Below are 25,749 nucleotides of genomic sequence, written 5' to 3'. Positions count from 1 at the left end.
TGTACTATAGTACAATAGATTACTGTAGTGAATGCTTGATCGCTATTGTATTGGGGCAGGCGTTCTCATCTCAGTCATCAAAATCCCTCAGAAACAAATGGACCTGTTTGACAAGCAGCACCCAGCCACGAGTGCCTCGCATTGGGAGCGCGCAGACCCGCGCTGGCTCGACCACCAGTTTACGAGCCGCATGCGTGCTGGGTTTCGACCGACGCGCGAGGACGACCCCGGCGAGTGGGACGCGCGCATGGCCTTCTGGACGGCGCTGATCGAGGCGAGCGCAGACCCGGCCGTCGCGGGCTCCAGGCAGGCCAGCCTCAGAGTGCGCGAACGCACCCTCGCAGACCAGTTCACACAGCAGGGCAGCGGCAGCGGCAGCGCGCCACAGTGCCTCGGACAAGTGCTTGTAAGGCGTTGCTGCTGAGATTGGCTGAGAGCACACACACACACACAGCTTATTAGTTGATGCCGGTAACAACAAATAGTATGATCAAGATTGTATTGACTAACGCGACCGTCTGTTGTTTTCACGGTAGGAACACATGGAGAAGCAGGGCTTGATCATGACGCGCAAGTCGTTCAGTGAATCCTCGTCCATCTTTGCCCGCGTAGCTCAGTTTGCAGCGGCAAGAATTTTGACAGCATCGCCAGTACTATCGCCGTTGCGCGATCGGTGGCTGGGGCCCAAGACACAGGAGGAATACGTGCTGCTAAACCCGCTGAAAGTACGTTTCTTGACGTTGTCAAAGCGCGGCGTGACGTGACACCCAAAGGCCAAAACTGAGCGTCCTTTTGTCGTCAAATCCATTGCAGTCCTTGGCAGAGAAAATGCTGCTGCGGCATCAAGAAAATGCGCTGCATGCCATCACCGACAACGTGCTCCTGGAATCAGAATTTCTGAAAGAATGCGCCCAACTAAGCGGCTTGGCGTCTCCAGACGACGCGCGTCTCGTCTTGCGTCAGCTCGAGCGTATGGGAAACGCTAGCATTCGACAGCTGCCTGGAAGCAACGAAAAGGTGCGAGCGGCGTTTTGTTGTTTTTGCTCGAGCGCGAGACCCGTTTTGTCGACCGAGCTCATTCTCGTTGGGCGTTCTGATGATGGTTGTATGGTAGGTTATCAAGATATCGACACAGATCGGGTCGTTCGAAGACACGGATGTCAAAATTGGGTCGATTAAATACGCCCAGTCTCTCCTAGTGAAACACATTCAAGACCTTCAATCACGAATTGATGAGTATGCGATTTTCATGCTGTATTCTTGACGCTGGACACTTGCTGACGATTGTTTGATTCCAGGTTCAAATCTAAGGCGCTCGCGCTTGCGACCACAAAGCGGAACGAAGCACTGCGATGCGTCAAGCTGAAGCGCGAGCTTGAAGTCAAGCTTGAGCAGCAGCACAGCGCCCTTCATAACATTGAAAAGATTCTACTAGAGATTCAGAATTTGGAAGTTCAGCGCGAGGTATGTTCTTCTCCTTTCAGTGCGGAACAACCAAGATGCCGGTCGTGCAGCTCATGATTTCTTGTTTTTTTACGCTTTGCTGTTCAGATCATGCGCTCGTATGTCGCTTCCGTGGATGTCATTCGTGACGTCCGAAAGGCTTTTGGCCTCGATGTGGACAAGATTGACGCAACTATGATGGATTTGCAGGATGTGTTGGACGAGCAGGCGGAAATCGATTCTGCGCTCCAATCAGGTATGCAGATTGGGGTCATGTCGTTGAAGTCGAAGGGAGTCGAGAATACTCATTTTTTTGAAAGGTGGAAACATAGGCGGAAACCACGACAACATTGACATGGACGAATTGGAGCGCGAACTCGCTGCCCTCAGCGTCGAGCCTGCGACTACTGCTGCCCAAGATCCTCCAGTACCTGCTGCATCAACGGCCTTGAACTCACAAGCGAGTGCCGCCAACGTTGCAAGTGAGGTCGACGCGGCTGCAGCCAAGGTCACCGCTGACGCGCAACCTGTCAAACCAGCCCAGCCTCCACGACAGGCTCAGCTCGCCTCCTAGCTGTGTCAGCTTTAAGCGGCGTGTACGATTTTCGTTATAGTCAGGGTCAGGCGATTTCAACTGGGTACCCATCCAATTTGATCATCAATCGCATCAGTCGCATCAGTCATCATTCGCCTCTGTCAACCATAAACATCCTTGTATTTTTGTGTACATCGTTCAATCGCAAGTCAAGAAACGGAAAGCAATCACAAACCAGTGAGCAGAGGAGAAGCATCATCAGCACAATCAGAGACAAATAGTCGTAAAAACGTAAATCGACAAACCTTCACAATAGAAAAAAAACCATTTACAAACACGCGCAAAAAACTATCTGCATGTAACATGTGCGCACACCAACTTGGAAGCACGCTCATTGCATCCCGCAGGACTTGCCAACGCCCTTTCCCTTGGATTCGGCCTCGATGCTGGCGAGGAATTGGACAGAGAAGAGGCGGTAGCAGCGTCGCCAAACCATATCCGTCTCTGTCGTGTACCGAGCCTTGAGGACGTCCTTCAATACGGCGCGGAGAGCAACGCCGAACGAGTCGAGCATCGGACCAGTGACGCCCATCTTGGCATGAGACTGTCCGAGCGGCTTGAGTTCCTTGCGGAGCGAGCGCGGGTTTTGCATGCAGTCCAAGATCTTGCTCACAGCCGTCCAGATGATGACCTTGCGCATGCGGGGATCGGCACGCTCATAGATCAGCGTGGCTTGCGGGTTGTTGGATTGCAAGCGCACCAGGAAGCCGGTCAGAACGGCATCGCCATTGTCACCCTCGGTGGCCTTGACCCAGGAGGCATGCAGCACGGCATGGTGTTCTTGGTATCGCTGAATCATCCACGGCGGAATGTCTTGCGAGTTGAGCGTAACGCGGCTCATTTGCTGAGTGATAATGTTGTTCACGCCTCCATACGCGTCCACCCACACACGCTCGGTCTGAGGCGACCAGACCTTGCCAATGCGTGTCTTGATAGTGTACACCAGCGCTGCGCCAAACGCGTCAAACATGTCTGGGGTGATGCCGAGCCCAACGTGCTTGACGGCGAGGGATTTGACCTGCGAGCGAGTTTGTGTTTTTAGGCAGTTTTTTTGTTTTGCGTGTGGGTTTTAGACGGTGAGTTAAAACAGCGTATCGCGGAATGAAGAGATTCACTGCAAGATGACGATGATTTGGGTGCATTTTGAGTGACGATGGGTGTTTTTAAAAGAATGATCATGGTGATTTTTTTGATGCGCGAGATCATCCAAAAAAAGGGACGAAAGCGAATACTTTGTTTTTGTGTTTTTGGGGTTTTTGAATTGCGGGTTGCGGTTGTTTCCGTGCGACTGACAAACATTCCAAAAACAACATTCCGCAATAATAAAACAAGCAGCATCAACAGTCGCGGAGAGAAATCGAAGTGCGAGGAAGGTGGTTTATTAGCTTGTTTTGTTTTGTTTCGCTCTAAGTGCATGTTCGCTCTCTCTCTCTCTCTCTCTCTCTCTCTCTCTCTCTCTCTCTCTCTCTCTCTCTCTCTCTCTCTCGCTCTCCCTCCTCGTTTCCATCGAGCTCTTGCCAAGTGCAATGTATCAAGCGGAGGAAGCCTTCCTCATATCCTCTTCTGAAGATTGAAGAGCGCGTTGGGCTTTCTTTTTTGGATAAATTGGGGGAAAAGGGGCGGAGTGACACCTCACCCTTCATCCCTTTCCAATTCTGGCGAGTGTTTTGCTAACGAGTTTGGATGTTTTGGATTTGCACGCGACACTTTGCAGATTTTCCCACGGTCCAAAAGTAGATTACAACAGCCAGACAGGGCTCTCTCACTCGCACAATCTCTCGTTCTCCAGCGAGATGCTGAAACGACAGAAGCCGCATGCACAGGGATACGCACACAAAGCGGAGGAAGAATAAAACAGAAAAAATAACAAAGAAGAATAAAACAGAAACAAACACCTCCCTTGACTCTTCCCACCTTCCCTTCCCCCCTCTATTTCAGCCTCTCAGTGGATGCAGAAGAGTGCGAAGAAAAAGTGCCGTCACCTACCTGAGTTGTGAGCTTCTTGGGGTGAACGACAAACTCGAGCATGCCGGTGAGGACGGAGCTGAGCGACTTGCCCTGGAGCGACAGATCTTGGCCAAACACGAGACGCGTTTCGGGGCACAGCTCAAACAGCTTGCCGAAAAAGACATTCACGAACGTGGCGACGGGCGTCACATCGGCCTCGTCTTGCTTCTGGATGGCAAGCGCCCAGGTGCTCTTGATCACGTCGCGCGTTTCGTGGCGGAGGAGGTCGACCATCTGAGTCGAGAAGCTTTCGCCGAATTCGCCGCTCATTCCGCTCGAGGCCGAGCGCGAGCTCAGCGCAGACTGCGCCGACAGCACCGACGCCGACGACGACAGTTGCGAGCCCTGCGACTGACCCGAGCTGGTGGATGAAATGGAGCCCGAGCGGCTACGGCTGCGCGGCGAATCGTCAGCCGAGCCGCTCGAAATTCCCGTCACCGGGCAGACGGCGCCGTTGGAGCGCATGCCGTGGTGGGCCACTGGGCATCCACTTGCTGTTGCTGCAGTTCCAGACATGGTTGTTGCTGTGTTTGGGATGATGGTGATGATGATGATGATGATGATGACGATGCTGTTGGAAATAGGGACTGAGGAATCGACCTTAACAATTTAAGGAGTTTTGTTGTGTTTATTTGCACATTTTTTGAGGTTGTTTTTTTTCCTCAACCGGACGGTGTGACACAGGAGCCAACCCGCAGCATCCAGCAACGAGTGTTTTGTGGGGCTTGAGTCTCTCACCAGATCTGTGACGAAAGAGCAGCAGCAGCAGGAGCAGCAGGAGCAGCAGCAACAGCTTTTGTCGAGGGAAAAGCAGATAAAGTATGCGAGCTGCAAACACCTAACAAATTCGATCCGAGTGCGAGAACTTGCCTCGCAACAAAACAACAACAACAATTCACAGGTGGCACAAACTGCGATTCTAGTGAATCTTGTGGTTTTCAAGCCTTGAGTCAAGGACATGTGTGAATTAGATCGAACGCAGCACACATGCAACCAATCGCCGTCAACGCGAATTCACCCATGAAGATCACACACAAGTTTGGAGATTTTCTCGTTGCCACCGCCCTCCTTCGCCTTGCCCCCAACCCTCACCAAAGTCCGTCTCAAATCCTCTTTGCACTGCTCTTGAATGCTTGTTCTCAAACGCGATGCACTGCCGTCATGGATCTCGATCTACTGCCTCAAGCTTTTTCGAACTTTGAGCTCTTTCCCCTCGTTCTTTCGCCTCCAACAAAAACCCCACAACCAGATCTGCCATACTACAGGATTCTTTAGCAAGAGCCAGCAAAGCCCTTCTGATCCAATAACCAATCGCAGCGCTACTTACTTTGGCCGGGGTTCACTCTTCCCATTTTCTTGCCACAAAATGCTGATCAAAGTCAAAGTCCGTTTTCATTGAGTTTGCATTACGCTTTTGTTTCCCCAATGCATTTCCATTGAGTTTTTTCATTGTTCTTTCTCCTCTCTCTCCCTTCCTCTCCCTTCCTCTCCCTCCAACCGCCTCCACTCTTCAACTACCATCCTCGCCCTTCTCTTCTTCGCCCTGACAAGCGAGAACTCCCTTCCTTTTTGCTGCGTCTTGCCAATGCAACTTTTTTTTTTATCACTGAGACAGCTTTTTCTTTTCTTTTTCCCGCCAAAGCAAAACTGGTCGTCGCTCGTTTGAACTTGCCAATGGTCTGGTCGTCGTTGCGGCGTGGCCATCACGATCGGCAGTTGAATCGGAAGGTGGAAGGTGGGACAGTGGCAGCTGGCGAAGCTTTGGCTCTTTGTTGGCTGACGAGGACCACTCAGACGCCCCACTGCTGCTGCTGCTGCTCCTGCTACCCTGTCCCCTGTGCAACCACAATGACATCCATGCACAAGACATCAACTGGATTAGCCCGTTTGGTCGGTCGGTGCTTCGCCGTCACCCGACCTTCTTTTCCAGCATTGTCGCTGTGCTCGCAGCACACACTCCATCACTCACCATCAACTCACCATCAAACTCAAACACTAACCTTTCATACACTTGATTTTCGAAAACAATAACAGACCCTCACGGGCAAGGAAATCGAGATTGACATTGAGCCGACCGACCGCGTCGATCGCATCAAGGAGCGCGTCGAGGAGAAGGAAGGCATCCCGCCAGCACAGCAGCGTCTGATCTTTGGAGGCAAGCAGATGAACGACGACAAGACGGCGGCAGAGTACAAGATTGCTGGTGGATCAGTGCTGCACCTCGTCTTGGCATTGCGAGGCGGCTGCTGAGAAACACCGAAACGTCGGTTGGAGCATTATTCACTCAGCAGCTGAGCACGCAAGCAACAGAGTGTTGGTGTGCTTGATGTGTGTGTGTGTGTGTGTGCGCTCGTTGTTGACTTGTTGCCTTTTGTTTGTAGAATCGATACTTGATTTTATTCGCGATGAAAAACTGATCAAAAATAACACATTTTGCATCAACCAAAAAACAAACACCACACAACAAAAACAAACAAAATGGGATAATCCAAGAGATGACATGAAAGATGAAAGCACACCGCCCGGGGTGCAATGTAAAAGGTTAAGGGTGAACGAATCAGTGGAAAGCAAACCGAAAAGTCGGAAAAGCACACTCACACACAAAAAGAACAAGACAAGTCTTGCAATAGCAATCAAACAATTCTGAATCAAAACGAATGAGCGGAAGATGATGAAAAAGACAGTGATAAAGATGGGGGAGGGGGAGGGGGAAAGAAAAGAACAAGGATAGAATGCTGGAAACCAAAAAGGGGAGCGCGTCCACTCTACTTTTGCCGAGTTCCTCCAATCACAGAGCTGGCATAGGACATACCGCCGATTGGGGCAGGGCTGGGCACGCCAATCGCTGCGCCAACTGCTGATCCAGCGGCAGTGGGCGAAAACGCGTCCAAGGCAGAACGCACCGAGCCTCGCGAAGTGCTACGGTGCAACGCAGAGCTGTCAAACGCTGACGACGCGGCAAACGTCTCGCCAATGGCCGCGGTCGTCCAGCAGCCACGCTCAAAGAAGCGGGAAACGTGCGCCAGCTCGGGCAGCGAGTGGAAGTGAACAACGGCGTCAGCGTTTCGGAGGACCAGCTTGCAGCCGTCCATGACGAGCCGCGGGAACCAGGCCTGGATTTGTTGGCACAGCCAGGCATCGGTCGGCACCGGCTGCAGCTCTCCAGGAGCATTGCCAGTGCTACTTGCAGCACCTGCGCCGCCGTGCTTTGCGGTGGTTGCGCCGTTTCGCGAGGGAGTCGGGCTTTCCAGAAGCGCCACAACGTCCACCAAATCGCGACGAATGAGTCGGATGGAAACGAGCAAATCGAGAATGGACGAATCCGGGAAACCGTGTCCTTCGTGGTGGGCACCAGAGCCGTTTGGGCTGCCAGCGCCTCCAGTGGCTTCGAGCCATCTGAGCAGCGAGCGGTCGATCAAATCGCGCCAATCTCCGGAGGGACTGCTGCTCGACACCGAGAGTTGGAGAGACTCGAGCATGAATGCTGCAGGGGAAGCACCCATTGCCCGCACGCGGGGGTGGTGAGAGGCGTTCAGCGCGTGGTGGTGGTGCAGATGGTGGTGCGTGTTGTATCGTCCAATCTCGCGCTGCAGGGCTGCAGTATGCACCATGGCGAACGTCGCCAGCGCGTCCAAAAAGGCAAGCGTGGTTGAGGCAGTCCACAGGAACGGATGGGCCTGCGCTTGCGCGACAGAGCACACTGCGACGCTGGGCAAAAGCTGCTCGAGGAAATCAACTGCCGCAAGCTCTCGAGAACGAAGCAGCGCTTGGGCGAGGTGTCCAGCTTTGACACGCTTCTGCGCCATCAACGTCGGATGCTGGCCTGTGCTGTTGGCCAAGGAGGCATCGCGAGCCAAGACGGCTGCCGCAATCCACCCAGCAGCCGAAACGTCGCTGGCCTCGGCCATGATACGTCCTTCGGCTGAAAAGTCATCACTAAACGTGGCGCTCGTCAGGTCAAACCACGGCCGGCCGAGAACGGCAGAATCGGCGCTTCCAGCTGCGGTGAACAGCACACGGGATGCTGGCAGCTGTCCAAGCAACGAGGCGTGAGATTCAGCGTTGAGCGAATCGACCAGATGCAAGAGCCGGCGAACAATGTCCTTGGCGAACGAAACGCCGAGAGCCGTGGCGGCAAAGTCCACGCTTCCCCCGGGCACGGAAGCGGCAGCGGCGCCAGAGCCAGCATGAGTAGAGAGGATCAGTGCATCCACGACAGGCTGGACGCTCGGTTGCCACAGACGCTCGCAAAAGCATTGGAACGCGGGGTCGGCCTCGGTCGCACGCGCCAGACAGTCCAGGTGGAAGACGTGTGTGCAGCCACGGGTTAAGTCGGCCAGTCGCGCAGGTCGCGAGTTGCCGTCCAGCTGACGGAAGGGAGAGCGACAAAGCGCGCACGCCACGGCAGGCTTGAGGGCGAGCGCGTCATTCTGCAGTGCCTGCAAGCCCGCGTTCGAGACTGCCGCGACCGTCGCCGTCACGAGCGCCGCAGCATTGGGCCAAATCAGCGCGTCGGCGTTGCCGCAAAGGACATCTGCCAGGGTGGCCCACGACGAAGGACCGACCGCAAGAACGGCGCCTTGCTGCGGATCCGACTCGCGCGGGGTGAGGCGAGACTCGTACTGAATACGCACGGCGGCAGCGGCCTGCAGACTGAACTGGCGGTCGGCCCGTCGCAACGCATGCAGCAGACGCAGCTGTTGGCCTGCTTGAGCGGGAGAGAGGTGCGAACGGACGAGAACCGAGCAGGGTTGCCATGAAGGTGCCGAATCGCCGGCGCCAGACTCGGCCAACTGAGGTTGTGTGTCAAGCCAGCCAGCCAAAACACATGCACCATTCACATCCGACTGGTTGGCAAGCGTGGCGCCAAAGTCGACACCCAGCAAGCCGCCAGCACCGAGCGATGCCACAGCAACACGCTTCAAGTCGAGCGTCACGTCCAACGGGTCGAGCAGAGCAAGTTTGCTGCGCAGGTGCAGCTGAGCAGAGGACAGCTGCTGGAGCGGCGGGGCGTTGTGAGCAGCTCGGGTCGAGCGGAGCACGACGGTCGCGTGCGTACCGGGTTCCGCCACCCGCGAACTCAAGCGTCGGACCTGCTCGCGAACGGTCGAAACACCGAGGAGCGGAACTGTTGCGATTGTTCCAGCAGCGCCGGAGACGCTAGAGCCAGACGACGACGACGACGACGACGTCGTGTCGAACGATGGGAACAGCGAGGCCAAAGCCGTGGGCAGAGCGTCAAACTCGACCGTTCCGTTGCCGTTTGCGCGGCCATCGCCGAGAACCAGCTCCGTGGCAATGTCAGACACCAACACGTGGACAAGAACAGCATGCCGACCGCCGTCTGTACGCGGAAGGAGGCCGGGCGGGCCAAACAAGTGCTCCATGCCAAACGGATGCTCGAAACTGACCAAGAGCAACGGAATGGTCGCCAGGGTGCGGGGAAAGTTGACGCTGGTCACAAAGACAGCCATGGTCGAAGAGGCACCAGTCGAAATGGCGTCGACAGCGCGTTGGAAGGCGTCCATTTGCTCTTTGCAATCCGTTGGCGTGTTGAGCTCGTGCGCGTGAAAGACGGCGGCACGTCGGCTACCAGCGACAGCAAACGCGTCCATCACGGCCGACTGCAGAACGTTCACTTGGCGCGCGTCTCGGCAGCACACGACCAAAGCGCTGCAGTTGGTCGTGAGTGCAAGGTCGCGAACAGCCTGGAGACGGTCCATTTCCGACTGGACAAGAAGCGACATTGTCGCCAGCTCGCCAACACGCAGATCAAGCGACGACGGCACTTCGCCAAAGCCGAGGGAAGACGGCTGCTCCTCGGGCTGGGAAGGGAGTCGCTGATGGCGGCCGCCAACAAAGCTCTGCGGGGCCAGCGGCTGCTGATGGGCATGGGTTGGAGTGGGCAATCGGGCGGACGAGGTTGCGGTGGAGAAAAGGGACTGCGATGCTACAGGCGCGCCAACAACGAGCGACGAGAAAAAGTTTGGGTCGAGCGAGCGTCGGCGATCCATATGGCTGGCGGACGCGCCAAACGCGTCCACAACTGTCGCCGGCACGCCAGGCAGGCCCCTTTCCGAGCTCGAGCGCGAGCGGCTGAACGAGTCGTCGAAATAGTCGGTTTCTTCGTCGTCGTTGTCGTCAAGCAGGCCTTCCACGACACCGCTGGCATCGTACTCGCCCAATTGGGACAACTCGTCGCCAGCGGGACCGACGGAGTACTGGTTTGGCAGCGGTGCCTGCTTCCCAGACATGGCGTGCATGGAGGAATACATGCCGCCCAAACCAGCCTCATCTTCAGGCAGTCGCTTTTTCGTCTTCTTGTCACGCTTGCGCTCCTTCCGATCCACGCGACGGCCGTCCAGCGTGGCATCCGCGTCTGGCGCCGGAAGCAAGCCAGGCTGCAAGTTGCCGGAAGCAGCAGCAGCAGCAGCAGCTTGTAAAAGCTGTGGGATGAGCTGCTGATTCGGCTGCTGCAACTGTTGTTGTTGTTGTTGTTGTTGTTGTTGTTGTTGTTGTTGTTGTTGTTGTTGTTGTTGTTGTTGTTGTTGTTGTTGTTGTTGTTGCTGTGGCTGGAGTTGCAAGGATGATAGTTGTTGCTGTTGCTGCTGCTGTTGCTGCGCCTGCGGGTAGGGACTCGTGCTGCCAGGGCCTACAATCGAAACAGCACCTGGAGCGCCAGCAACTGGTTGGCTGCCGGCAAAGTGGTGATGGTGGTGATTCGGGACAATCGACGTGACAGTGGTGGGTGGGATGGCTGCAGCGGCCGTGGCGCCAGATGTCGGTGCAAGCAACGCCGGGAGCGAGCGAGGATTGGAAGGCTGGCGCCGTTCCGAGGGCTCGTGATAGTACGCGCACAAATGGCCACGAGGGCATGAAGAGTCACCTTTGCGCGCGACATACTCTGAGCACAGCTCTGTCTTGTAACGCAGCGTGTGGTAAAGTTGCTCCTTGAGGCCGTGCGCAAAGGGGCACTCGTCGCCACGCTCGCACACGCCCTTCGCCTCCCATTGCGTGCACAATTCAGGCGAATACTGCTTCTCCCGGGGGTCACGACGGCGGTCGTTGGGAGTGTGGGCATAGTGACAGGCAGACCACTCGTGCTTGCGAACCAGCGGGCATAGCGAGGTCTTGTAGGCATACATGAAAAAATCTCGGCGATCCGCAAAGTTATCTTCCTTGAGTAACTTTGTGCGGACCTCGTCGTCCGAGTGGGCGAATGCGCAAAAGTTGCGGCGAGCGCAGTATCCAGGCACTGGGTATTCCTTGCAAAAGCGGAACTTGTACAGATGCGGGTGGTACAACTGCTCATACATGTTGTGACAGTACTTGCATGCATCACGGTCTGGACAAGTGCCTTCGCGCTCGACGCGAGGGCACAGATCGGTCAGGTAATGGAACTTGTTCCAGTCTCGGCGACGGTCGCGTTCGCCGTGATAGCCCGAGCACGCCCAGTAGACCTTGCGACACTCGTGGCCATTGACGCAGGGGTGGATTTTGTGTGAATCCAGGACAAAATCGCTTGCTTCGGCAGAATTGGCATTGTTGCTGCTGCTGCTGTTGCTGCTGTTGGAGGAGCCGCCAGTCGCAGCGAGCGCGGCGACAGACGCTGCAGTGACCATCGGGCTGGAGGCTGATGATGCGTAGGGCCCGACGCTGTTGCTGCCACTGTTGTAGTAGCCAAACGGCGACGCCGAATGGCTGGCGGGCGACATGGAGATGAGTGGCGTGGCGCCCGAGTGCTGTGGTTGGGGTTGCTGCTGCTGCTGCTGTTGTTGTTGCTGCTGCTGTTGGAACTGAGCAGCAGATGTGGTGGAAAGGTGCAACGGCGCCAGTTGCTGCTGCTGCTGCTGTTGCTGCTGATGTTGCTGTAGCATTTGTGCATACTGTTGCTGTTGTTGTTGCTGGAGTTGTTGCTGCTGTTGTTGCTGTTGTTGCAATTGTTGTTGTTGGGCCTGCGCCATGGCGGCGGACGGAGGCGAAAGCGGTGGCTGATACGACCCCATTACATTCAGAGAGTTGGAGGAGCTGTGGGAGCTGCTGCCGCCACTGCTCGCCGTCAAGTAAGTTGGCGTCGGAGGCGGCTCGAGAGTACCGGGGAGATGGCCATGCGGACTTAATCCATGCTGTGGGCCGAATTGAAGATGCGGAGGCGCACCGAATTGCGAGGCAAAGGGCGAAATCGACGAGTAGCCAGTGCCAGTGACGAGAGCACTACTGGCAGTCCCATTCAAATTGGTCAGATTGCTGTTGCTGAGATTGAGCTGGCTGTTTGAGGGCGCAAAGCCTTGCCCGAGTCCACCGCCGTACGAGAGATAGGATGGTGGCAACGCGCCGTTCGAGGTGGCAGATGTGAGGCCCAAACTGGCAGCTGAGGACGTGATGGGGTTGCGCATGGAGATGGACCGTCCTTTGCGGCCGCCTTGCAAATATGCCTGCTGCTGAGCGGCCCAATCGAGGTCTTCGGACTGCGACAAGGACAGGATGGGAGCGAACGACGACGCAACATCGTTGTACTGGAATGCGCCGCTGGACTGATTCATGAGGGACGACAGGCCATTGGTGCTGGTGGAGCGAGAGGGACCTCCTGAGCCAATGGTTGGATTGAAAGCCGACGACTGGCCTCCCGGTTGCGACTGGGCAGACCCATGTCCCATGCCAGACATTTGAACAAACGCAGACCAGAAGAACCAGAACCAGAGCGAGAGAGAGAAGGGGTGGCAGGCAAGCGGGGTGTGAAATCGGCAAAAGACAAACGGGTCAGGTACTCCAGGCGAAATCTGATCCAACAAGCAACCAACGAGCCAACAAGTGAGTCATCAATAGGATTAAAGATTGGGTGAGTGCAAGAAGAGCGACCTTCAAAACGACCTCAAAAACAACTGAGAGCGCGCGCGTGCAAGTGTGTAAAGTGAAGGTTGCTTGGATTTCGTATCGGTCGCTTTTGTGATGCGAATCTTATTTTTGGACTTTATGGCAAATGAGAACGTCGTCAACGTTGCTCAGACTAATAAACAACAACAATCATCAAAAAAAAAAAAAAAAAAAAAAAAAAAAAAGGGCATTGTTTGAAATCCCATTGAAAAAAAAAAACCACCAAAAAGCAAAAAAAAAAAAAAAAAAAAAAAAAAGGCGAGAGAAAACGACGAGAGCGACAACGAAAGGAAGGTGGAAATGTGCGCTGCGTGCTGCTCTGATGCAAGGTAGTGCGTATACATCGACAAAGCCATCGACGCACAGGCTGCACAGGCAGAAGTGTGAACCAGCCATTGAGCAGTCAACAAAATAAAAAAAATAAAATAAAAAATAATAATAAAGGCATTCTTTGTTTTTGAAACTGTTGACCAACACGCAGAGCGGTCGTCTGGCTTTGTGTGTGCAGCGGATTGCCGGGCCAGCCAGACCAAATGGATCTCCAGCATGCATCCGCTTGGCACATGCGTCAATGGGGGGCAGGCCGGACTGCAGCGTCCACTGCGCAGAACTTGCTCGTCGTTGCCTGTCTTTTTTTTTTTTTTTTTTTTTTGGTTTTTTTCACTTTTTGTCACCTCGGCTTCCCCCGCTTCCCAGACCGCCAGTCCCCATCTCCAGGTCGTCAGAATCTCCAAGAGTGCAGTTTGAGTTGGATAATGACGGCAGCAAAGTGGCCAACGTCGAAGCACCGATCGCACAGTCCAACCATACAAAAAAAAAAAAAAAAAAAAAACTTACGCGAAAGTCAGAAAAAAAAAAAAAAAAAAAAAGAGTGCAATGCAAATCCAGCCAAAACTGGTCGTCTTCATACAATCGGACATCCCAGCGCAGCCTCAACAACCCATCCATCCAAAATAAAGCTTGAAACGGAGGGGATTTTTTTCGTATGGGACACAAACATGACAAGAGCGAGGGGACCGAGGTCGAAAATGCACGGAAACCGCTGCTGCTGATCAGCGGTTTGAGCACTCACATGAAGCGACGTGCGCTCCAAAATTGATTGAGACAGCATCTGATAAGCTCATTCTTGTATTCTAGTTGTTTTTGTACTCGCAACTCGATGACGTCCAAGGTCAGCCAGCCAAAACCAAACAATGCCAAAGCTGTGAATTTCGATATTGCCCTGCTAACGAATCCGCTCGGTGCAACTTCAAACAGGGAGAGCTCAAGGAACTCGATTTCAAGCATCTGATTGACCAGATGACCAACTTGAGGCAGGATCGCGACCGTCTGCGACTGCTGCGCCAGGCCGTCGAGGAGACGTCCGTTACGTGCGCTCAGGTCAGATTTGTCCAGGTCCCTGCAGCGCTACCACCACCACTACCACTCGGCTACAACCCGGCCTCCTTTGCTGAGTTGGAGTGAAATCACTTGAGAGGCGTCGTTACGGCGTGTCGTCCAACGACAACAGAAAAGCGCCGTTCAGGATTTGCAATCTTCGTCCAAACAATCATTTTGGACGTGATGAGCCTCCGATGTGTGCGGATCGAACAGGGTTCAGCAAAGACGAAAAAAAAAACAGCTAGTGATTGAGATTCAGCGAGGTTGCGCGGACACTGCTGAGGACAGCCCGCGTTTTTGGCAATTTTCCTCGAGCTGTTGCTGAATGCACATTGATCGGCGTGCTTCCGCGTTCCCATTCGATACACGTTGACATTGAGATCGCAATACGATCGATCATTCGGTTTGATTCCACTCCCATGGCACGTTGCTGCGTTGTTGAAGCAATCATTCACTTTTGCTCAAATTTTCGTTTTCGTCCTCCTCCACCTTCTTTCTCTCGCTCTCGCTCTACATTACGCTCGAGCAGGTCAAGGCATTCATCAACACACAAGCTTACTCTGGCGCCAAGGTGGAGGCTGCTGTGGTGTCGTATCCCCACATTTCGGACAAGGACAAGTTCGACTCGGTCATTATTGCCAACTTTTCCTTCAAGGAAGAGAAGGACGAAGTCAAGCAAAAGCTCAAGTTGTGAATAGCAAAAACCAGGGTTGCTTTAGTGTCTTGTGTTGGGTTCCTCAGAACCTCGAGCTGCAATCCCAATTGAAACGCACTTTTTAACCAATCTTTTGACGAGTGAACGGAATGAACCGCAGATTAAAGTAGGATTCAAACCCCATGAATTTTTCATCACCGCACTCTCTTTTTTTGTTTCTGTTCTCCTTGGAATATTTCTGAGCTCCTTCGTTCCTTTCCGTTTTTCTCCATTCTCTCTCTCCCTCTCTCTCTCGCCCCCCTTCCGTTTTCCCCTCCCCCTTTTGCCATCCACTTTGTGCTACTGATTCGTCAAAGAAACCAATAAAAAAGAACTCAACATGGCGGGAGGTCGTAAACTGCGACGCGGCGGTGGTCGGCATTCGCGTTCATCCTTTTCCGAAACTTCAACGCCGTCGCAGGGTCCAACATTGCAGCAGCAGCAGCAGCAGCAGCAGCTGGTGGGCGCCGGGTCCTACCAGCCAGGCATGTCTGCTCAGCGCCAACATTTCGAGGTGGCTGTCGCAGAAGCACAGGCCAACAACCCGTTGCTGCAGGCGCAGAATTCGACGTCACTGAGCGACAGCATTCTTGGATCGACCACTGCGACGCCGGCAAACAGTACACGCGCGTACATTGACGCCGCCGTCCGCGCAAATCTACCACAGCACAGTACAACCTCAGCCACGAATGCAACAGCAGCAACAGCAGCAACACCTAGACCTGGCGCTCCTCCTGTGGCCCCTGGGCGAGCCGCATCTGCGCCTGTCAACGTCTCAACCTTGGCCGAAATCATGCAAGCGCACGGCGAGCCAGACGCCCCGGAAATGCTGCGCTCGAGCTACGGAGGTGTCCAGGGCATTGCCTCGAGCCTCGGAGTCCCGTCGCTCGAATCGGGCCTGGCTGGCGATGACGAGGAATTGGAACGCCGCCGCCGCGATTTTGGCAAGAACTTTGTCGAGCCAAAGCCACCCAAGTCGTTTCTGGCGCTCGTCTGGGAGGCCCTGCATGATTTGACATTGATTGTCTTGCTGATTTCCGGCACAGTGTCGCTGGTGCTGGGCGCAACGATCGAATCCGACCCGTCGATTGACTGGATCGAGGGTGCATCCATTCTGCTCGCCGTGCTGATTGTCGTCCTTGTCACCGCCGGCAACGACTACCAGAAGGAACGCCAATTCCGTAAACTCAACTCGGTGAACGAGGATGTCCAGATCAAGGTCATCCGCAATGGCGAAAAGACGACCGTGTCCATCAAGCAACTCGTGGTTGGCGACGTTGTCCGCCTGGAAGTCGGCGACATTCTGCCGGCCGATGGCATTCTCTTTGACGCGAGCGACATGAAGATTGACGAGAGCGCTCTTACGGGCGAGTCCGATCTCATCCGCAAGTCTGAGGGCGACCACCCCTTCCTGCTGTCTGGCACCAAGGTCATGGAGGGTCTCGGTCGCATGCTGGTGATTGCCGTGGGTGCCAATTCCCAGGCAGGCATTATCACAGCGCTGGTGCATGGCTCGAAAGGCAAAGCCCGGACCCACGCCACCCAGGCGAGCAACCAGCCCCAGCGGTACACGGCCGTTCGTGCCGAAGACCAACCTTCTGACGAATCGTCCGACTCTGATTCCTCCGACGAGGACGACGACGAGCCGACGCCATTCCAGGAGCGCCGCCAGCAGCCGCAGCAGGCGGAGGCTGTTCACCAATCATGGTGGGCTCGCTGGCGCAACAAGCGCAAGATGAAAAAGGCAAAACAAGAGGCCAAGAAGGCGCACGAAGATTCGCAAAGGTCTGTTCTCCAGGCAAAGTTGGAACGCCTTGCAGTCCAAATCGGCAAGCTGGGCATCGTCATGGCCATCGTGGTATGGCTGGTGCTGACGCTGCGGTTTACCATCGAGACGTTCGCCATTGACAAGCGCTCCTGGTCCAACGACTACATTTCACGCTACCTGGACTTTTTCATTGTTGGCATTACTATTCTAGTCGTGGCTGTTCCTGAGGTATGGCGGGGGTTTGCGGTTGTTGTAAAGTGGTGGGCCGCAAAACCAGATCATTTGGAATTGATCAATTGTTTTTTGTGGGTTGTGTTTTGCTGCACTATTCTCGTTTCCAGGGACTGCCTCTCGCCGTCACGCTCGCGCTTGCATTCAGTGTGCGCAAAATGCTCAAGGACAACAATCTCGTTCGACATCTGGATGCTTGCGAGACCATGGGCTCGGCGACAACCATCTGTTCCGACAAGACTGGTACCTTGACGACCAACAAGATGACCGTGATGCGGTCATGGGCCGCCGACAACGAATTTGGCGCGTCCGCTTCGCGTGACCCGGGTGCCTCTTCTTCTTCACCAGCAGCTGCGGCGAGCACGAGTCAGCACGCGGCCGGGAATGTGCTCGCCAGACTCTTCTCGACTGCTGTCGCCGTCAACTCGACCGCGGACGTCAAGTTTGGTCGACTCGATGCCTCGGAAAACCCTGCCCGGAACAACAACCTACACGCTGCAGCGCCGTCCTTGCTGTCCCATTTCCGCAGCTACAGCAACACGGAAGTTCCCATCCCGACCCATCCGTCCAGCAGCGACTCTGGCGCACATCTCGAGGAGCAGCATATTGGCAACAAGACCGAGTGTGCTCTTCTCTCCTTCTCCCACCGCATGGGTTTCAACTACCGCGATATTCGCGAAGCGCACCACCCGCGGCGTGTGCTGACATTCTCGTCCGCTCGCAAGCGCATGAGCGCAATCTGCGCTGGCCAACCGCACAGCGACAGCAAGGATGGCTTTACTCTGTACTGCAAGGGTGCATCCGAAATGTTGCTCGAGCTTTGCGACACGTACGTGGACAAGCACGGCGACTTGTAGCCCCTGACGGCCGGCATCAAGCAGCGGCTCGTCAATGAAGTCATCACCACCTACGCCAAAGAGGGTCTGCGAACCCTGGCGATCGCCATGCGTCACTTTGATCGCGAGGACGAGTGGGAAGAGGTGGAAGCCGACGACCTCGAGGCGCAGTTGTCGCTGGTGGCCATCGTCGGTATTGAAGATCCCGTCCGTCCGGAGGTGCCGGCAGCCATTGCCAAGTGCCAGCGTGCTGGAATTACTGTCCGCATGGTTACTGGCGATAACTTGACAACGGCGGTGTCGATTGCGCGCAAGTGTGGCATTCTCCCACCTGCGCCGGGCTCTACTCATGCCGATGGCTCGGTTGCTGTTCCAATCAACGAGCACACTCGGAATCAGCTTCACCCTGATGACAGCTCGGCCACTGGTGATATTAGCGAGTATGACGCAGCCGACGACGACGACGACGACGACGACGATAACAACTCGGCTCGAGCCTCACCTCAGTCCCGACTCCTTCGCCGGGCCCAAGGACACCTCCACCAGCACGCAGGCACATTCGGCCAGTACAACACGTTTGAAAGCGCGTCCCACCAGCCGGACAATGGCCCACCGGTGTGCATCGAAGGCCCCGAGTTCCGCCGCCGAGTGCTTGACGCAAGCGGCAACATCATCCAAGCCGAGTTTGATCGAATTTGGCCTCACTTGCGAGTCATGGCTCGCTCGTCTCCGCAGGACAAGTACACGCTTGTCTCTGGCCTGCTCGGTAGTCGACTCAACACCAATCCCGAGGTGGTGGCTGTGACGGGCGACGGCACGAACGATTCGCCCGCTCTCAAACGTGCCGACGTGGGCTTTGCCATGGGAATTTCTGGAACGACCGTGGCCAAGGACGCGTCCGATATTATTCTGATGGACGACAACTTTAACAGCATTGTCAAGGCCGTCATGTGGGGCCGCAACGTGTACGACTCGATTGCCAAGTTCATCCAGTTCCAGCTCACGGTGAACTTGGTCGCCATCATCACTGCCACCCTGTCTGCCATCATCATTGAAAAGAGTGCCTTGACGGCCATCCAGCTGCTCTGGGTCAACCTGCTGATGGACTCGCTCGCCTCGCTCGCCCTGGCCACCGAGCCGCCGTCCGAAGACCTCTTGAAACGCCAGCCGTACGGCAGAAACAAGGCGCTGATCAGCCGCATCATGCTTCGCAACATTCTGTTCCATTCGCTGTACCAGCTGGGCGTCATGTTTACGCTCATTTTTGTCGGCGACAAGATTCTCGACATTCCCAACGGCCGAGACAACAGTGACGACCACGCCCCACCCACGCAGCACTTTACGATCGTCTTTAATGTCTTTGTGCTGTCGCAGATTCTCAACCAGATCAACGCCCGCCACATTCACAACGAGCACAACCCGTTCAAGCACTGCTTCAACAACTGGCTCTTCCTCGTGATTCTCGCCGGCGAGCTGGCCATGCAGGTCATTATTGTCGAGTTTGGCGGCCGCGCCTTCTCTGTCACGCCTCTGACGGGCATGCAGTGGGGCTTTTGCATCGTGCTGGCGCTCTTTGTTTTGCCCGTGGGAGCGCTGATCAGCTGGATTCCTGTCGGCATCCTGCCCAAGCGACTGAGCATCGGCCGCAAGCCTCCCACGAAAGACGCGGAGGGCAGTCAGTGGCGCAAGCTGTGGTTCCGAAGCACCAAGCGTGTGCAAACCCAACTCCGAGTTGTTCACGCCTTGCAAGACAATCTCTACCGCCACCGGCATCGCGTCTCCGAGACCTACAAAGCGCTCCGCCGAGCCTCTTCGTTGCGTCGCGATTCTGGCCTCCACCAACAGTACCAGCAGCAGTAGCAGCAGGAGCAGCAGCAGCACTCGTAGTTGTTTTGATTCAATGTTCCTTCTTGTGAAATGTACAAAGTGTTCGCTTGAATCAACGCTCTTTTTGTTGTTTTTGTCAACAGTTGAGGTCTTTTGTTTCTTTATTTGTATTTCCGCCATTGTGTACAGTTTCGTTGACAGTCCTCCATTTTTTGGACGGTTGACAAAAACTCAGTTTTCCACATTTGAACATGTCAACCAACAATTTGCTTTTGGTGAGAAAACAAACACACAAATTTTAACTTTTTGACTTTTTTTGCACTTTTCGCCTCGATCATCTTTGTTGACTGAAATTTCAAAACACACGTCCCGCGACTTGTGCTCGCGCTTGCAGATGGACGATGATGCAGAGGCACTGGACGAGAGCGAGATGCCGCCTCGAATGCGCTGGCCGCAAACCACAGCTCCGAAACGACCCATCCCAAGACCGCCGTCTGCGCTGCCGGCCGACTACAGCGGCGGCGGGTATGACGCAAAGCCCAGTGGCGTCGTTGACTTTAGCAGCCCGGCTGGTGGCGGCGGCGGCGGTGGGAGCGCATCGGGCATTGCTCCGAGACTTCGCCGCTGTCGCCAGATTTGCGGCGCAGCGGCCAGCGCATTGTCGGCGATTGAGCTGTCGCTCGTTCTGATTGCAACCATCACTCCGCATTGGTTCCAAGTGTCGGACGACATTAACATGGGCATCTGGACGGTGTGCTACACGTCGACGAATTACTGCGGAGCTTGTGAGTTGTTTTTTTCCCAGCATGATTCTGGTGATTGTTGTTCCATCCCACTTACCTACACATCCTATGCTGGGAAAAAAAACCATGTTCGTTGGACCAAAATATCCAACATCACCCATCGCTCGCGTTGCGCAGTGAACGAGACGTTTGTGGACACGGAATCGCTCAATTTCCTCCAAATTATGCGCGCGTGCATGATTATCGCTTCGTTCGCGGCGGCTTTCAGTCTATTGCTGGCAATCGGTCTGGGTTCTGCGCGATGCAAGCCTCACTGGGGTTTGGCTCCCCAGGTCATTGCAGGTGGAGCGCGAGCATTCTAACGATTCGTGTTTTCGTTTCTCCTTTGGGTTTCACTGACTTGCAATTCATTGTGCACAGCGATCGCGACCATCATTGCTTTCAGTGTGGCGGTTCAATACCACAACAAATTCACCAACAATGGAGACGGAGACTATGCACTGTCCCTCTGCTGGTACTTTACTTTGGCGGTATGCGCGTTGGCTCTGCTCAACGTGGGTTTGCTTCTGGGCGCGCGACGACTCGAGGTGCGGGCACTTCCAGTCCAAGTAGCAGTGTCCATGCAAACCGTTCCTTTGCTCGCCTTTGTCGACGACTAATTTGTACAGCAACACGTTTTTTTGTTTGTTTGTTTGTTTCATGGATCTTTCAAATCGTCGTACAGTAATATTTGGTAGTAATGCGAACACACAGTTGTGCGCCAAAGCAAAAGCAGGTGCAAAAGGCCAAATAATTCACGCCCCGCCCCAGATTCCTCAAATTGCAATTCCGCGTTTCACAGACAGCTGCAATCACGCGTGAGGGCTGGAAATCCACAGCTTGAGGCTGGCAGACTTGATTTCGCTCTCCTCTTCAACAAGCATGGCAACACCAGCGGGAAGGGCAGTGTGTGGCTTGAGGACAAGCTTGAGGTTGGTGGCCAGGAAATCCGCTTGGCTGACAACAACTTGGGTCAACAGCGTCTCGGCATCCTCCTTGGTGACTTGGTAGTAGACGTCGACGTTGTCCGTGGCAATGAGCTTGCCCTTCTTGCGCAGACGCTGGACACGGTTGATAATCTCACGAGCGAGGCCCTCCTCCTTCATGCCAGAGTCCGACACGACGTTGACGAGGACGAGAATGTCGCCGTTGGTATTTGCCTCGTGGTCGGCGGGTGCAGTGCACGAATAAGAAATCTGACATGGGCAGCAGAGGAAGAGGGAGGGGGTTGAGTTGGCAGCACCGTAAGCAAACTTCCCGACGAAGCAGCCCTACCTTCAAATCGGTGCCAGAAAGAGCAAAGCCGGCAACAGTGATGGTGCCCTCCTTCTTGAACTTTTCAATGTCGTCAGCCGACAGCGCTAAAAAATCGGAACAAGGACAAATAAATTGAGTCACCAATCACCACGAAGAGCGAAAAAAAAAAAAAAAACGAAATTCACAAACAGCAATGCTGTACCTGCAATCGCCTTCTGGACAACAGGCAGGTCGCCGCGCAGCTTGGCACCAAGCTCCATGTTGATGGCAGCGTTCAACTTGACGCCGTACTTGGCAATGTCGGAGGACGTGACGAGCGTCTTGACGTTCAACTCCTCCAGCAAGTACGACTCAACCAGGCGAACGTCATCGAGCACCTGCTTGTCGCTGTGCACAAGGGTCATCTCGCTCAGCGGGTACTGCAAAAAGACAAGAAAAAAAAGTGTTCAAAATTGACAGCAGTCAGCATCTTCCAAACTCGAAAAAAAAAAACCCCCTTCACATTTTTGTCTTTTGGGGCTCCTTCTCACCTTGACTGGAAGGTTGCGACGATCACGAACCACGCGAACCATCTCGATAACGGACTGCATGCGAGCAACAACACGCTCAATGTCGGCGTTGGCATAGCCCGTCTTGGGCTCGGGAATCATGGTGAAATGAACCGAGCGACGGTCCTCGTTGGGGTCGAGGTTGGTGAGCAGCGGCAGCAGGTTTTGGTACATGTACTCGGCAATGAACGGGGTGAACGGGGCCATGAGCGTCACGGTGGTGAACAGGACCTCAAAGAGCGCGCCGAGCGAGTTCTTGCATTCCTCCAATCCAGCCTCGCCCTTGACACGGCGACGGTTGAAGCGGACATACCAGTTGGTGAGGTTGTCAATGTATGCCAGGAGGCGCGGCACGACCGTGTACAGGCGGTAGGCGGCCATCTCTTGCTTGACAAACGTGATGAGGGACTGCGTGTAGGCAAGAATCCACTTGTCCATCAAGTTGGTGGTGGGGTTTTCCGCCTTCAGATCAAAGGTAAAGTCGATGCCGTCCTCCTTCTTCAGGCGGTCCACGTTCTGCAGGCAGAAGCGGAAGGCATTGTACCAGGGGAGGAGCACATCCTTGATGACGTCCTTGACACCAGCCTCCTTGAACTTGACCTCCTCGGCGCGCACGACGGGCGAGTTGATCAGGTACAGGCGAAGAGCGTCGGCGCCATAGTTGTCAATGACCAACGAAGGGTCGGGGTAGTTCTTCTTGCTCTTGGACATTTTCTGGCCGTCCGCCGCAAGGACGAGACCGTTCACAATGAGGTTCTTGAACGGGGGCTTGTCGAACAGAGCGGTCGAGATGACGAGCAGCGTATAGAACCAGCCGCGAGTCTGGTCAAGACCCTCGGCGATAAAGTCGGCGGGGAAGGACTGCTGGAAGGTGTCCTTGCGCTCGAAGGGGTAGTGGACTTGCGCGTACGGCATGCTGCCGCTCTCAAACCAGCAGTCAAAGACCTCCTTGGTGCGCCTGAGCACGCCCTTGCCTTGCTTGGAGGGGATGGTGATGTCGTCGAGGAACTCGCGGTGCAAGTCCGTCACGAGAACGCCAGAGAGCTCGTGCAGCTCCTGGATGGACGAAATGCGAACAACCTCCTTGCCGTCGTCCGAGACCCAGAGCGGGATCGGGGTGCCCCAGTAGCGGTTGCGCGAGATGGACCAGTCGCGGGCGTTCGCCAGCCAGTTGGCAAAGCGCTTCTCCTTGACGACGTCGGGAACCCAGTACGTCTGCGCGTTGTTGGCGAGCAGGCGAGGGATGAGCGACTCGACGCGCACAAACCACGAGCCAACGGCGCGGTAGATGAGGGGCGTGTTGGAGCGCCAGCAGAAGGGGTAGCTGTGCACGATCGAGGCAACGTTGACCAGGCGGCCGAGGTCCTTGATGTGCTTGATGACGTCCTTGTCGGCGTCCTTGACGTACTTGCCAACAAAGTCCGTCACCTCGGACGTGAAGCAGCCCTTCTCGTCAATCGGGCACGGCACGGCCTCGTCGCGGTTGACAATGCCATGGGCGACGCAGACGCGGTAATCGTCCTCGCCAAAGCCGGGCGCAGAGTGGACAACGCCGGTACCAGAGTCGTTGGTAACGTAAGGGTCGGTGGTGACGACAAAGGCGCCGGGGCGCGATGCAAAGTAAGGGAACAAGGGTGTGTAGCGCAGGCCCTTCAGCGTGGCACCCTTGAAGCGTTCGAGGATTTCGTAAGGGGCGGCGGGAGCGGCGGCAACAGTCTCTGCGGCAGCAGCAGCAGGTTCTGCCGCAGCAGCAGCAGCGGGAGTCTCTTCCTTGACGGCGGCAGAGTCAGCAGCATCGCTGCTGCTGGCGCCAGTCTTGGCATCGTCGCGCTTTTGCTGCTTCTTCTCCTTGCCCTTGGCCTTGCCGGCAGCAGCACCGGTGGCGGCCTTGGTGGGCGCCTTGCCGTGTGCGTCGCCACTCTCCTTGCCCTTGGGGTAGAGCGCCACGAGACGGTCGGTGGCGAGAATGTAAATCTTGCCGCTGGCAGTGTCCTTGACCTTGACGTACTCGAGCTCGGGGTTGACGCAGAGCGCAAGGTTGCTGGGAAGGGTCCAGGGGGTGGTTGTCCACGCGACCAGCGACACCTCGGGTTGGTCGACGAGGGGGAAGGTGATCATGATGGCCGGGTCGCTGACGTCGCGGTAGTTCTGGCCAGCCTCAAAGTTGGACAGCGGCGTTGCGCAGCCCGTGGAGAAGGGCATGACCTTGTAGCCGCGGTAGACAAGGTCCTTGTCGAACAGCTGCGAGAAGACCCACCAGACCGACTCCATGAACGACGGGTACATGGTCTTGTAGTCGTTCTGGAAGTCAATCCATCGGCCCATGCGGTTGACGGTCGTCTCCCACTCCTTGGCGAACGTCATGACGATATTTCGGCACTTTTCATTGTAGTTGGCAATGCCCATCTTTTCCACGTCCTGCGGTGAGTTGATGTTGAAGGCCTTGTCGATTTCGAACTCGATGGGGAGGCCGTGCTGGAGCGAGCGAACAAAAGAAGCGAGAGAGGTTTGAACAGTCAAAAGCGAGGTGAGGCCAAAAAAAGTGTCAACAAGAACAAGCCAAAACATCATCAGCAGAACCAACACCACAACATACCGTATCCCAACCGAAGCGGCGCTCGACGTAGTGACCAGTTTGGTGCGCCCAGCGTGTCACGATGTCCTACAACAATCGAAAGCGAGACAGAAGCAAAGAAGTTCATGAAAGTGAGAAGACAGCAAAAGTGTGCTCCCGACCACCAAGAAAGTTGATGCTTGAGCAACGTTGATGCTTGTATTGTACATCCCCTCGACAAAATGTATGTCATCTCGCTGTGCCTTTGGAGAACGAGAGGCAAGTTCTCACACACGCGTTCCTCCAGTTCCCATGCAAAATGCACTCGCGTCTCCATCCACTGTGACATTTTCTCCAATCAAAAGTTCAACTTTTGCCAACCACCAAAAAGTCCAAAAGTCGGACGGAAGAGGACCCGAACGAGAGAACGACGAGGATGATATCATCGCCTCAATGCAAATCCCATAGAAAAACAAAAATAAAATAAAAAATAAAAAATAAAAAATAAAAAAATAAAAAAAGAGCGGATCTCGTGTGTGTTTGTGGTTCTCTGAGGTCAGAATGATGCAACGGAAGCAGCCAGGTCAACGCAAGCGAGTGAACTGATTGAGTGAGCGAGTGAAGTGAGTGTGAGCGCCCGTGCCTTGATGGTGCCTGCGAGGATGTGGCCGTAGTGCGGCTTGCCCGTGGCGAACGGCGGGCCGTCGTAGAACGTGTACGGTTTGCGCCCTTCCGACAGCTTGAGCGACGTCTCGAACGCGTTGATCGACTTCCAGAAGCCGAGAACGGCCTCCTCAGTGCCGGGGAAGTTGTGGTTGTCCGACACCGACGGCAGCGGCGACGATGCAGACGCTGATGCAGAAGCAGATGCAGCAGAGGTCGAAGCCATAATGCAAAAACTCAATGGAAAAACTAGACTGAGATGCATTGAAAAGAGATTTGCTAAAAGATGT

The 25,749-nt window shown here is 55.1% G+C and overlaps 8 protein-coding genes across 8 annotated transcripts; 5 read left to right on the top strand and 3 right to left on the bottom strand.

The window, feature by feature from the left end:
* Positions 1-31: 31 nt before the first annotated feature.
* CAOG_06524 (hypothetical protein) lies at positions 32-2,197 on the top strand (the record flags this gene model as incomplete). The annotated part of the gene is made up of 7 exons (XM_004345223.2): positions 32-406; positions 537-725; positions 814-1,017; positions 1,115-1,236; positions 1,299-1,464; positions 1,552-1,699; positions 1,776-2,197. 7 exons carry the CDS (start codon positions 32-34, stop codon positions 2,015-2,017), a joined length of 1,446 nt encoding a protein of 481 aa, XP_004345273.1. The 3' UTR covers positions 2,018-2,197.
* Positions 2,137-4,657, bottom strand: CAOG_06523 (hypothetical protein). Its single transcript, XM_004345222.2, has 2 exons — positions 4,025-4,657; positions 2,137-3,056 (listed from the first exon to the last, which is right to left on the bottom strand). The coding sequence occupies exons 1-2, from the start codon at positions 4,559-4,561 to the stop codon at positions 2,370-2,372; spliced, it is 1,224 nt and encodes a 407-aa protein (XP_004345272.2). The 5' UTR covers positions 4,562-4,657; the 3' UTR covers positions 2,137-2,369.
* Positions 4,658-5,396: 739 nt separating this feature from the next.
* Positions 5,397-6,493, top strand: CAOG_06522 (hypothetical protein). The gene is made up of 2 exons (XM_004345221.2): positions 5,397-5,429; positions 6,080-6,493. The coding sequence occupies exons 1-2, from the start codon at positions 5,412-5,414 to the stop codon at positions 6,293-6,295; spliced, it is 234 nt and encodes a 77-aa protein (XP_004345271.1). The 5' UTR covers positions 5,397-5,411; the 3' UTR covers positions 6,296-6,493.
* A 317-nt stretch (positions 6,494-6,810) lies between these two features.
* On the bottom strand, positions 6,811-11,760 carry CAOG_06521 (zinc finger CCCH domain-containing protein 37; the record flags this gene model as incomplete). The annotated part of the gene is made up of 2 exons (XM_004345220.1): positions 6,811-10,491; positions 10,702-11,760. 2 exons carry the CDS (start codon positions 11,758-11,760, stop codon positions 6,811-6,813), a joined length of 4,740 nt encoding a protein of 1,579 aa, XP_004345270.1.
* Positions 11,761-14,054: 2,294 nt separating this feature from the next.
* Positions 14,055-15,137, top strand: CAOG_06520 (hypothetical protein). The gene is made up of 3 exons (XM_004345219.2): positions 14,055-14,090; positions 14,177-14,299; positions 14,829-15,137. Exons 1-3 carry the CDS (start codon positions 14,079-14,081, stop codon positions 14,991-14,993), a joined length of 300 nt encoding a protein of 99 aa, XP_004345269.1. The 5' UTR covers positions 14,055-14,078; the 3' UTR covers positions 14,994-15,137.
* A 196-nt stretch (positions 15,138-15,333) lies between these two features.
* CAOG_06519 (plasma membrane calcium-transporting ATPase 4) lies at positions 15,334-19,688 on the top strand (the record flags this gene model as incomplete). Its single annotated transcript, XM_004345218.1, has 3 exons — positions 15,334-16,989; positions 17,103-17,787; positions 17,890-19,688. The coding sequence occupies 3 exons, from the start codon at positions 15,334-15,336 to the stop codon at positions 19,686-19,688; spliced, it is 4,140 nt and encodes a 1,379-aa protein (XP_004345268.1).
* Positions 19,689-19,831: 143 nt separating this feature from the next.
* On the top strand, positions 19,832-21,073 carry CAOG_06518 (hypothetical protein). The gene is made up of 4 exons (XM_004345217.2): positions 19,832-19,930; positions 20,050-20,440; positions 20,576-20,740; positions 20,819-21,073. The coding sequence occupies exons 1-4, from the start codon at positions 19,907-19,909 to the stop codon at positions 21,055-21,057; spliced, it is 819 nt and encodes a 272-aa protein (XP_004345267.2). The 5' UTR covers positions 19,832-19,906; the 3' UTR covers positions 21,058-21,073.
* Positions 21,074-21,088: 15 nt separating this feature from the next.
* On the bottom strand, positions 21,089-25,702 carry CAOG_06517 (isoleucyl-tRNA synthetase). Its single transcript, XM_004345216.2, has 6 exons — positions 25,440-25,702; positions 24,839-24,904; positions 22,225-24,717; positions 21,897-22,113; positions 21,713-21,798; positions 21,089-21,633 (listed from the first exon to the last, which is right to left on the bottom strand). The coding sequence occupies exons 1-6, from the start codon at positions 25,683-25,685 to the stop codon at positions 21,250-21,252; spliced, it is 3,492 nt and encodes a 1,163-aa protein (XP_004345266.2). The 5' UTR covers positions 25,686-25,702; the 3' UTR covers positions 21,089-21,249.
* Between the last annotated feature and the right edge of the window lie 47 nt (positions 25,703-25,749).

The sequence above is a fragment of the Capsaspora owczarzaki genome, assembly GCF_000151315.2.
Source record: "Capsaspora owczarzaki ATCC 30864 unplaced genomic scaffold supercont2.11, whole genome shotgun sequence".
Lineage (NCBI taxonomy): Eukaryota > Filasterea > Ministeriida > Capsasporidae > Capsaspora > Capsaspora owczarzaki.
Note: the sequence above shows the minus strand (reverse complement) of the source record. Positions and strands in the feature narration are given on the sequence as shown.

What these genes read in the sequence shown, in the direction of transcription:
- CAOG_06523 (XM_004345222.2), bottom strand. Translation starts at nt 4,561, where the DNA reads ATGTCTGGAACTGCAGCAACAGCAAGTGGATGCCCAGTGGCCCACCAC. An exon ending in CCAAGAAGCTCACAACTCAG is followed by an intron (nt 3,057 to 4,024) that starts GTAGGTGACGGC and finishes ACTCGCTCGCAG; the next exon opens with GTCAAATCCCTCGCCGTCAA.
- CAOG_06520 (XM_004345219.2), top strand. An exon ending in CGTCCGTTACGTGCGCTCAG is followed by an intron (nt 14,300 to 14,828) that starts GTCAGATTTGTC and finishes ACGCTCGAGCAG; the next exon opens with GTCAAGGCATTCATCAACAC.
- CAOG_06518 (XM_004345217.2), top strand. Translation starts at nt 19,907, where the DNA reads ATGTCAACCAACAATTTGCTTTTG. An exon ending in GACGAATTACTGCGGAGCTT is followed by an intron (nt 20,441 to 20,575) that starts GTGAGTTGTTTT and finishes CGCGTTGCGCAG; the next exon opens with TGAACGAGACGTTTGTGGAC. An exon ending in GGCTCCCCAGGTCATTGCAG is followed by an intron (nt 20,741 to 20,818) that starts GTGGAGCGCGAG and finishes CATTGTGCACAG; the next exon opens with CGATCGCGACCATCATTGCT.
- CAOG_06517 (XM_004345216.2), bottom strand. Translation starts at nt 25,685, where the DNA reads ATGGCTTCGACCTCTGCTGCATCTGCTTCTGCATCAGCGTCTGCATCG. An exon ending in GCCGCTTCGGTTGGGATACG is followed by an intron (nt 24,718 to 24,838) that starts GTATGTTGTGGT and finishes CGCTCGCTCCAG; the next exon opens with CACGGCCTCCCCATCGAGTT. An exon ending in TGTCCAGAAGGCGATTGCAG is followed by an intron (nt 21,799 to 21,896) that starts GTACAGCATTGC and finishes CCGATTTTTTAG; the next exon opens with CGCTGTCGGCTGACGACATT.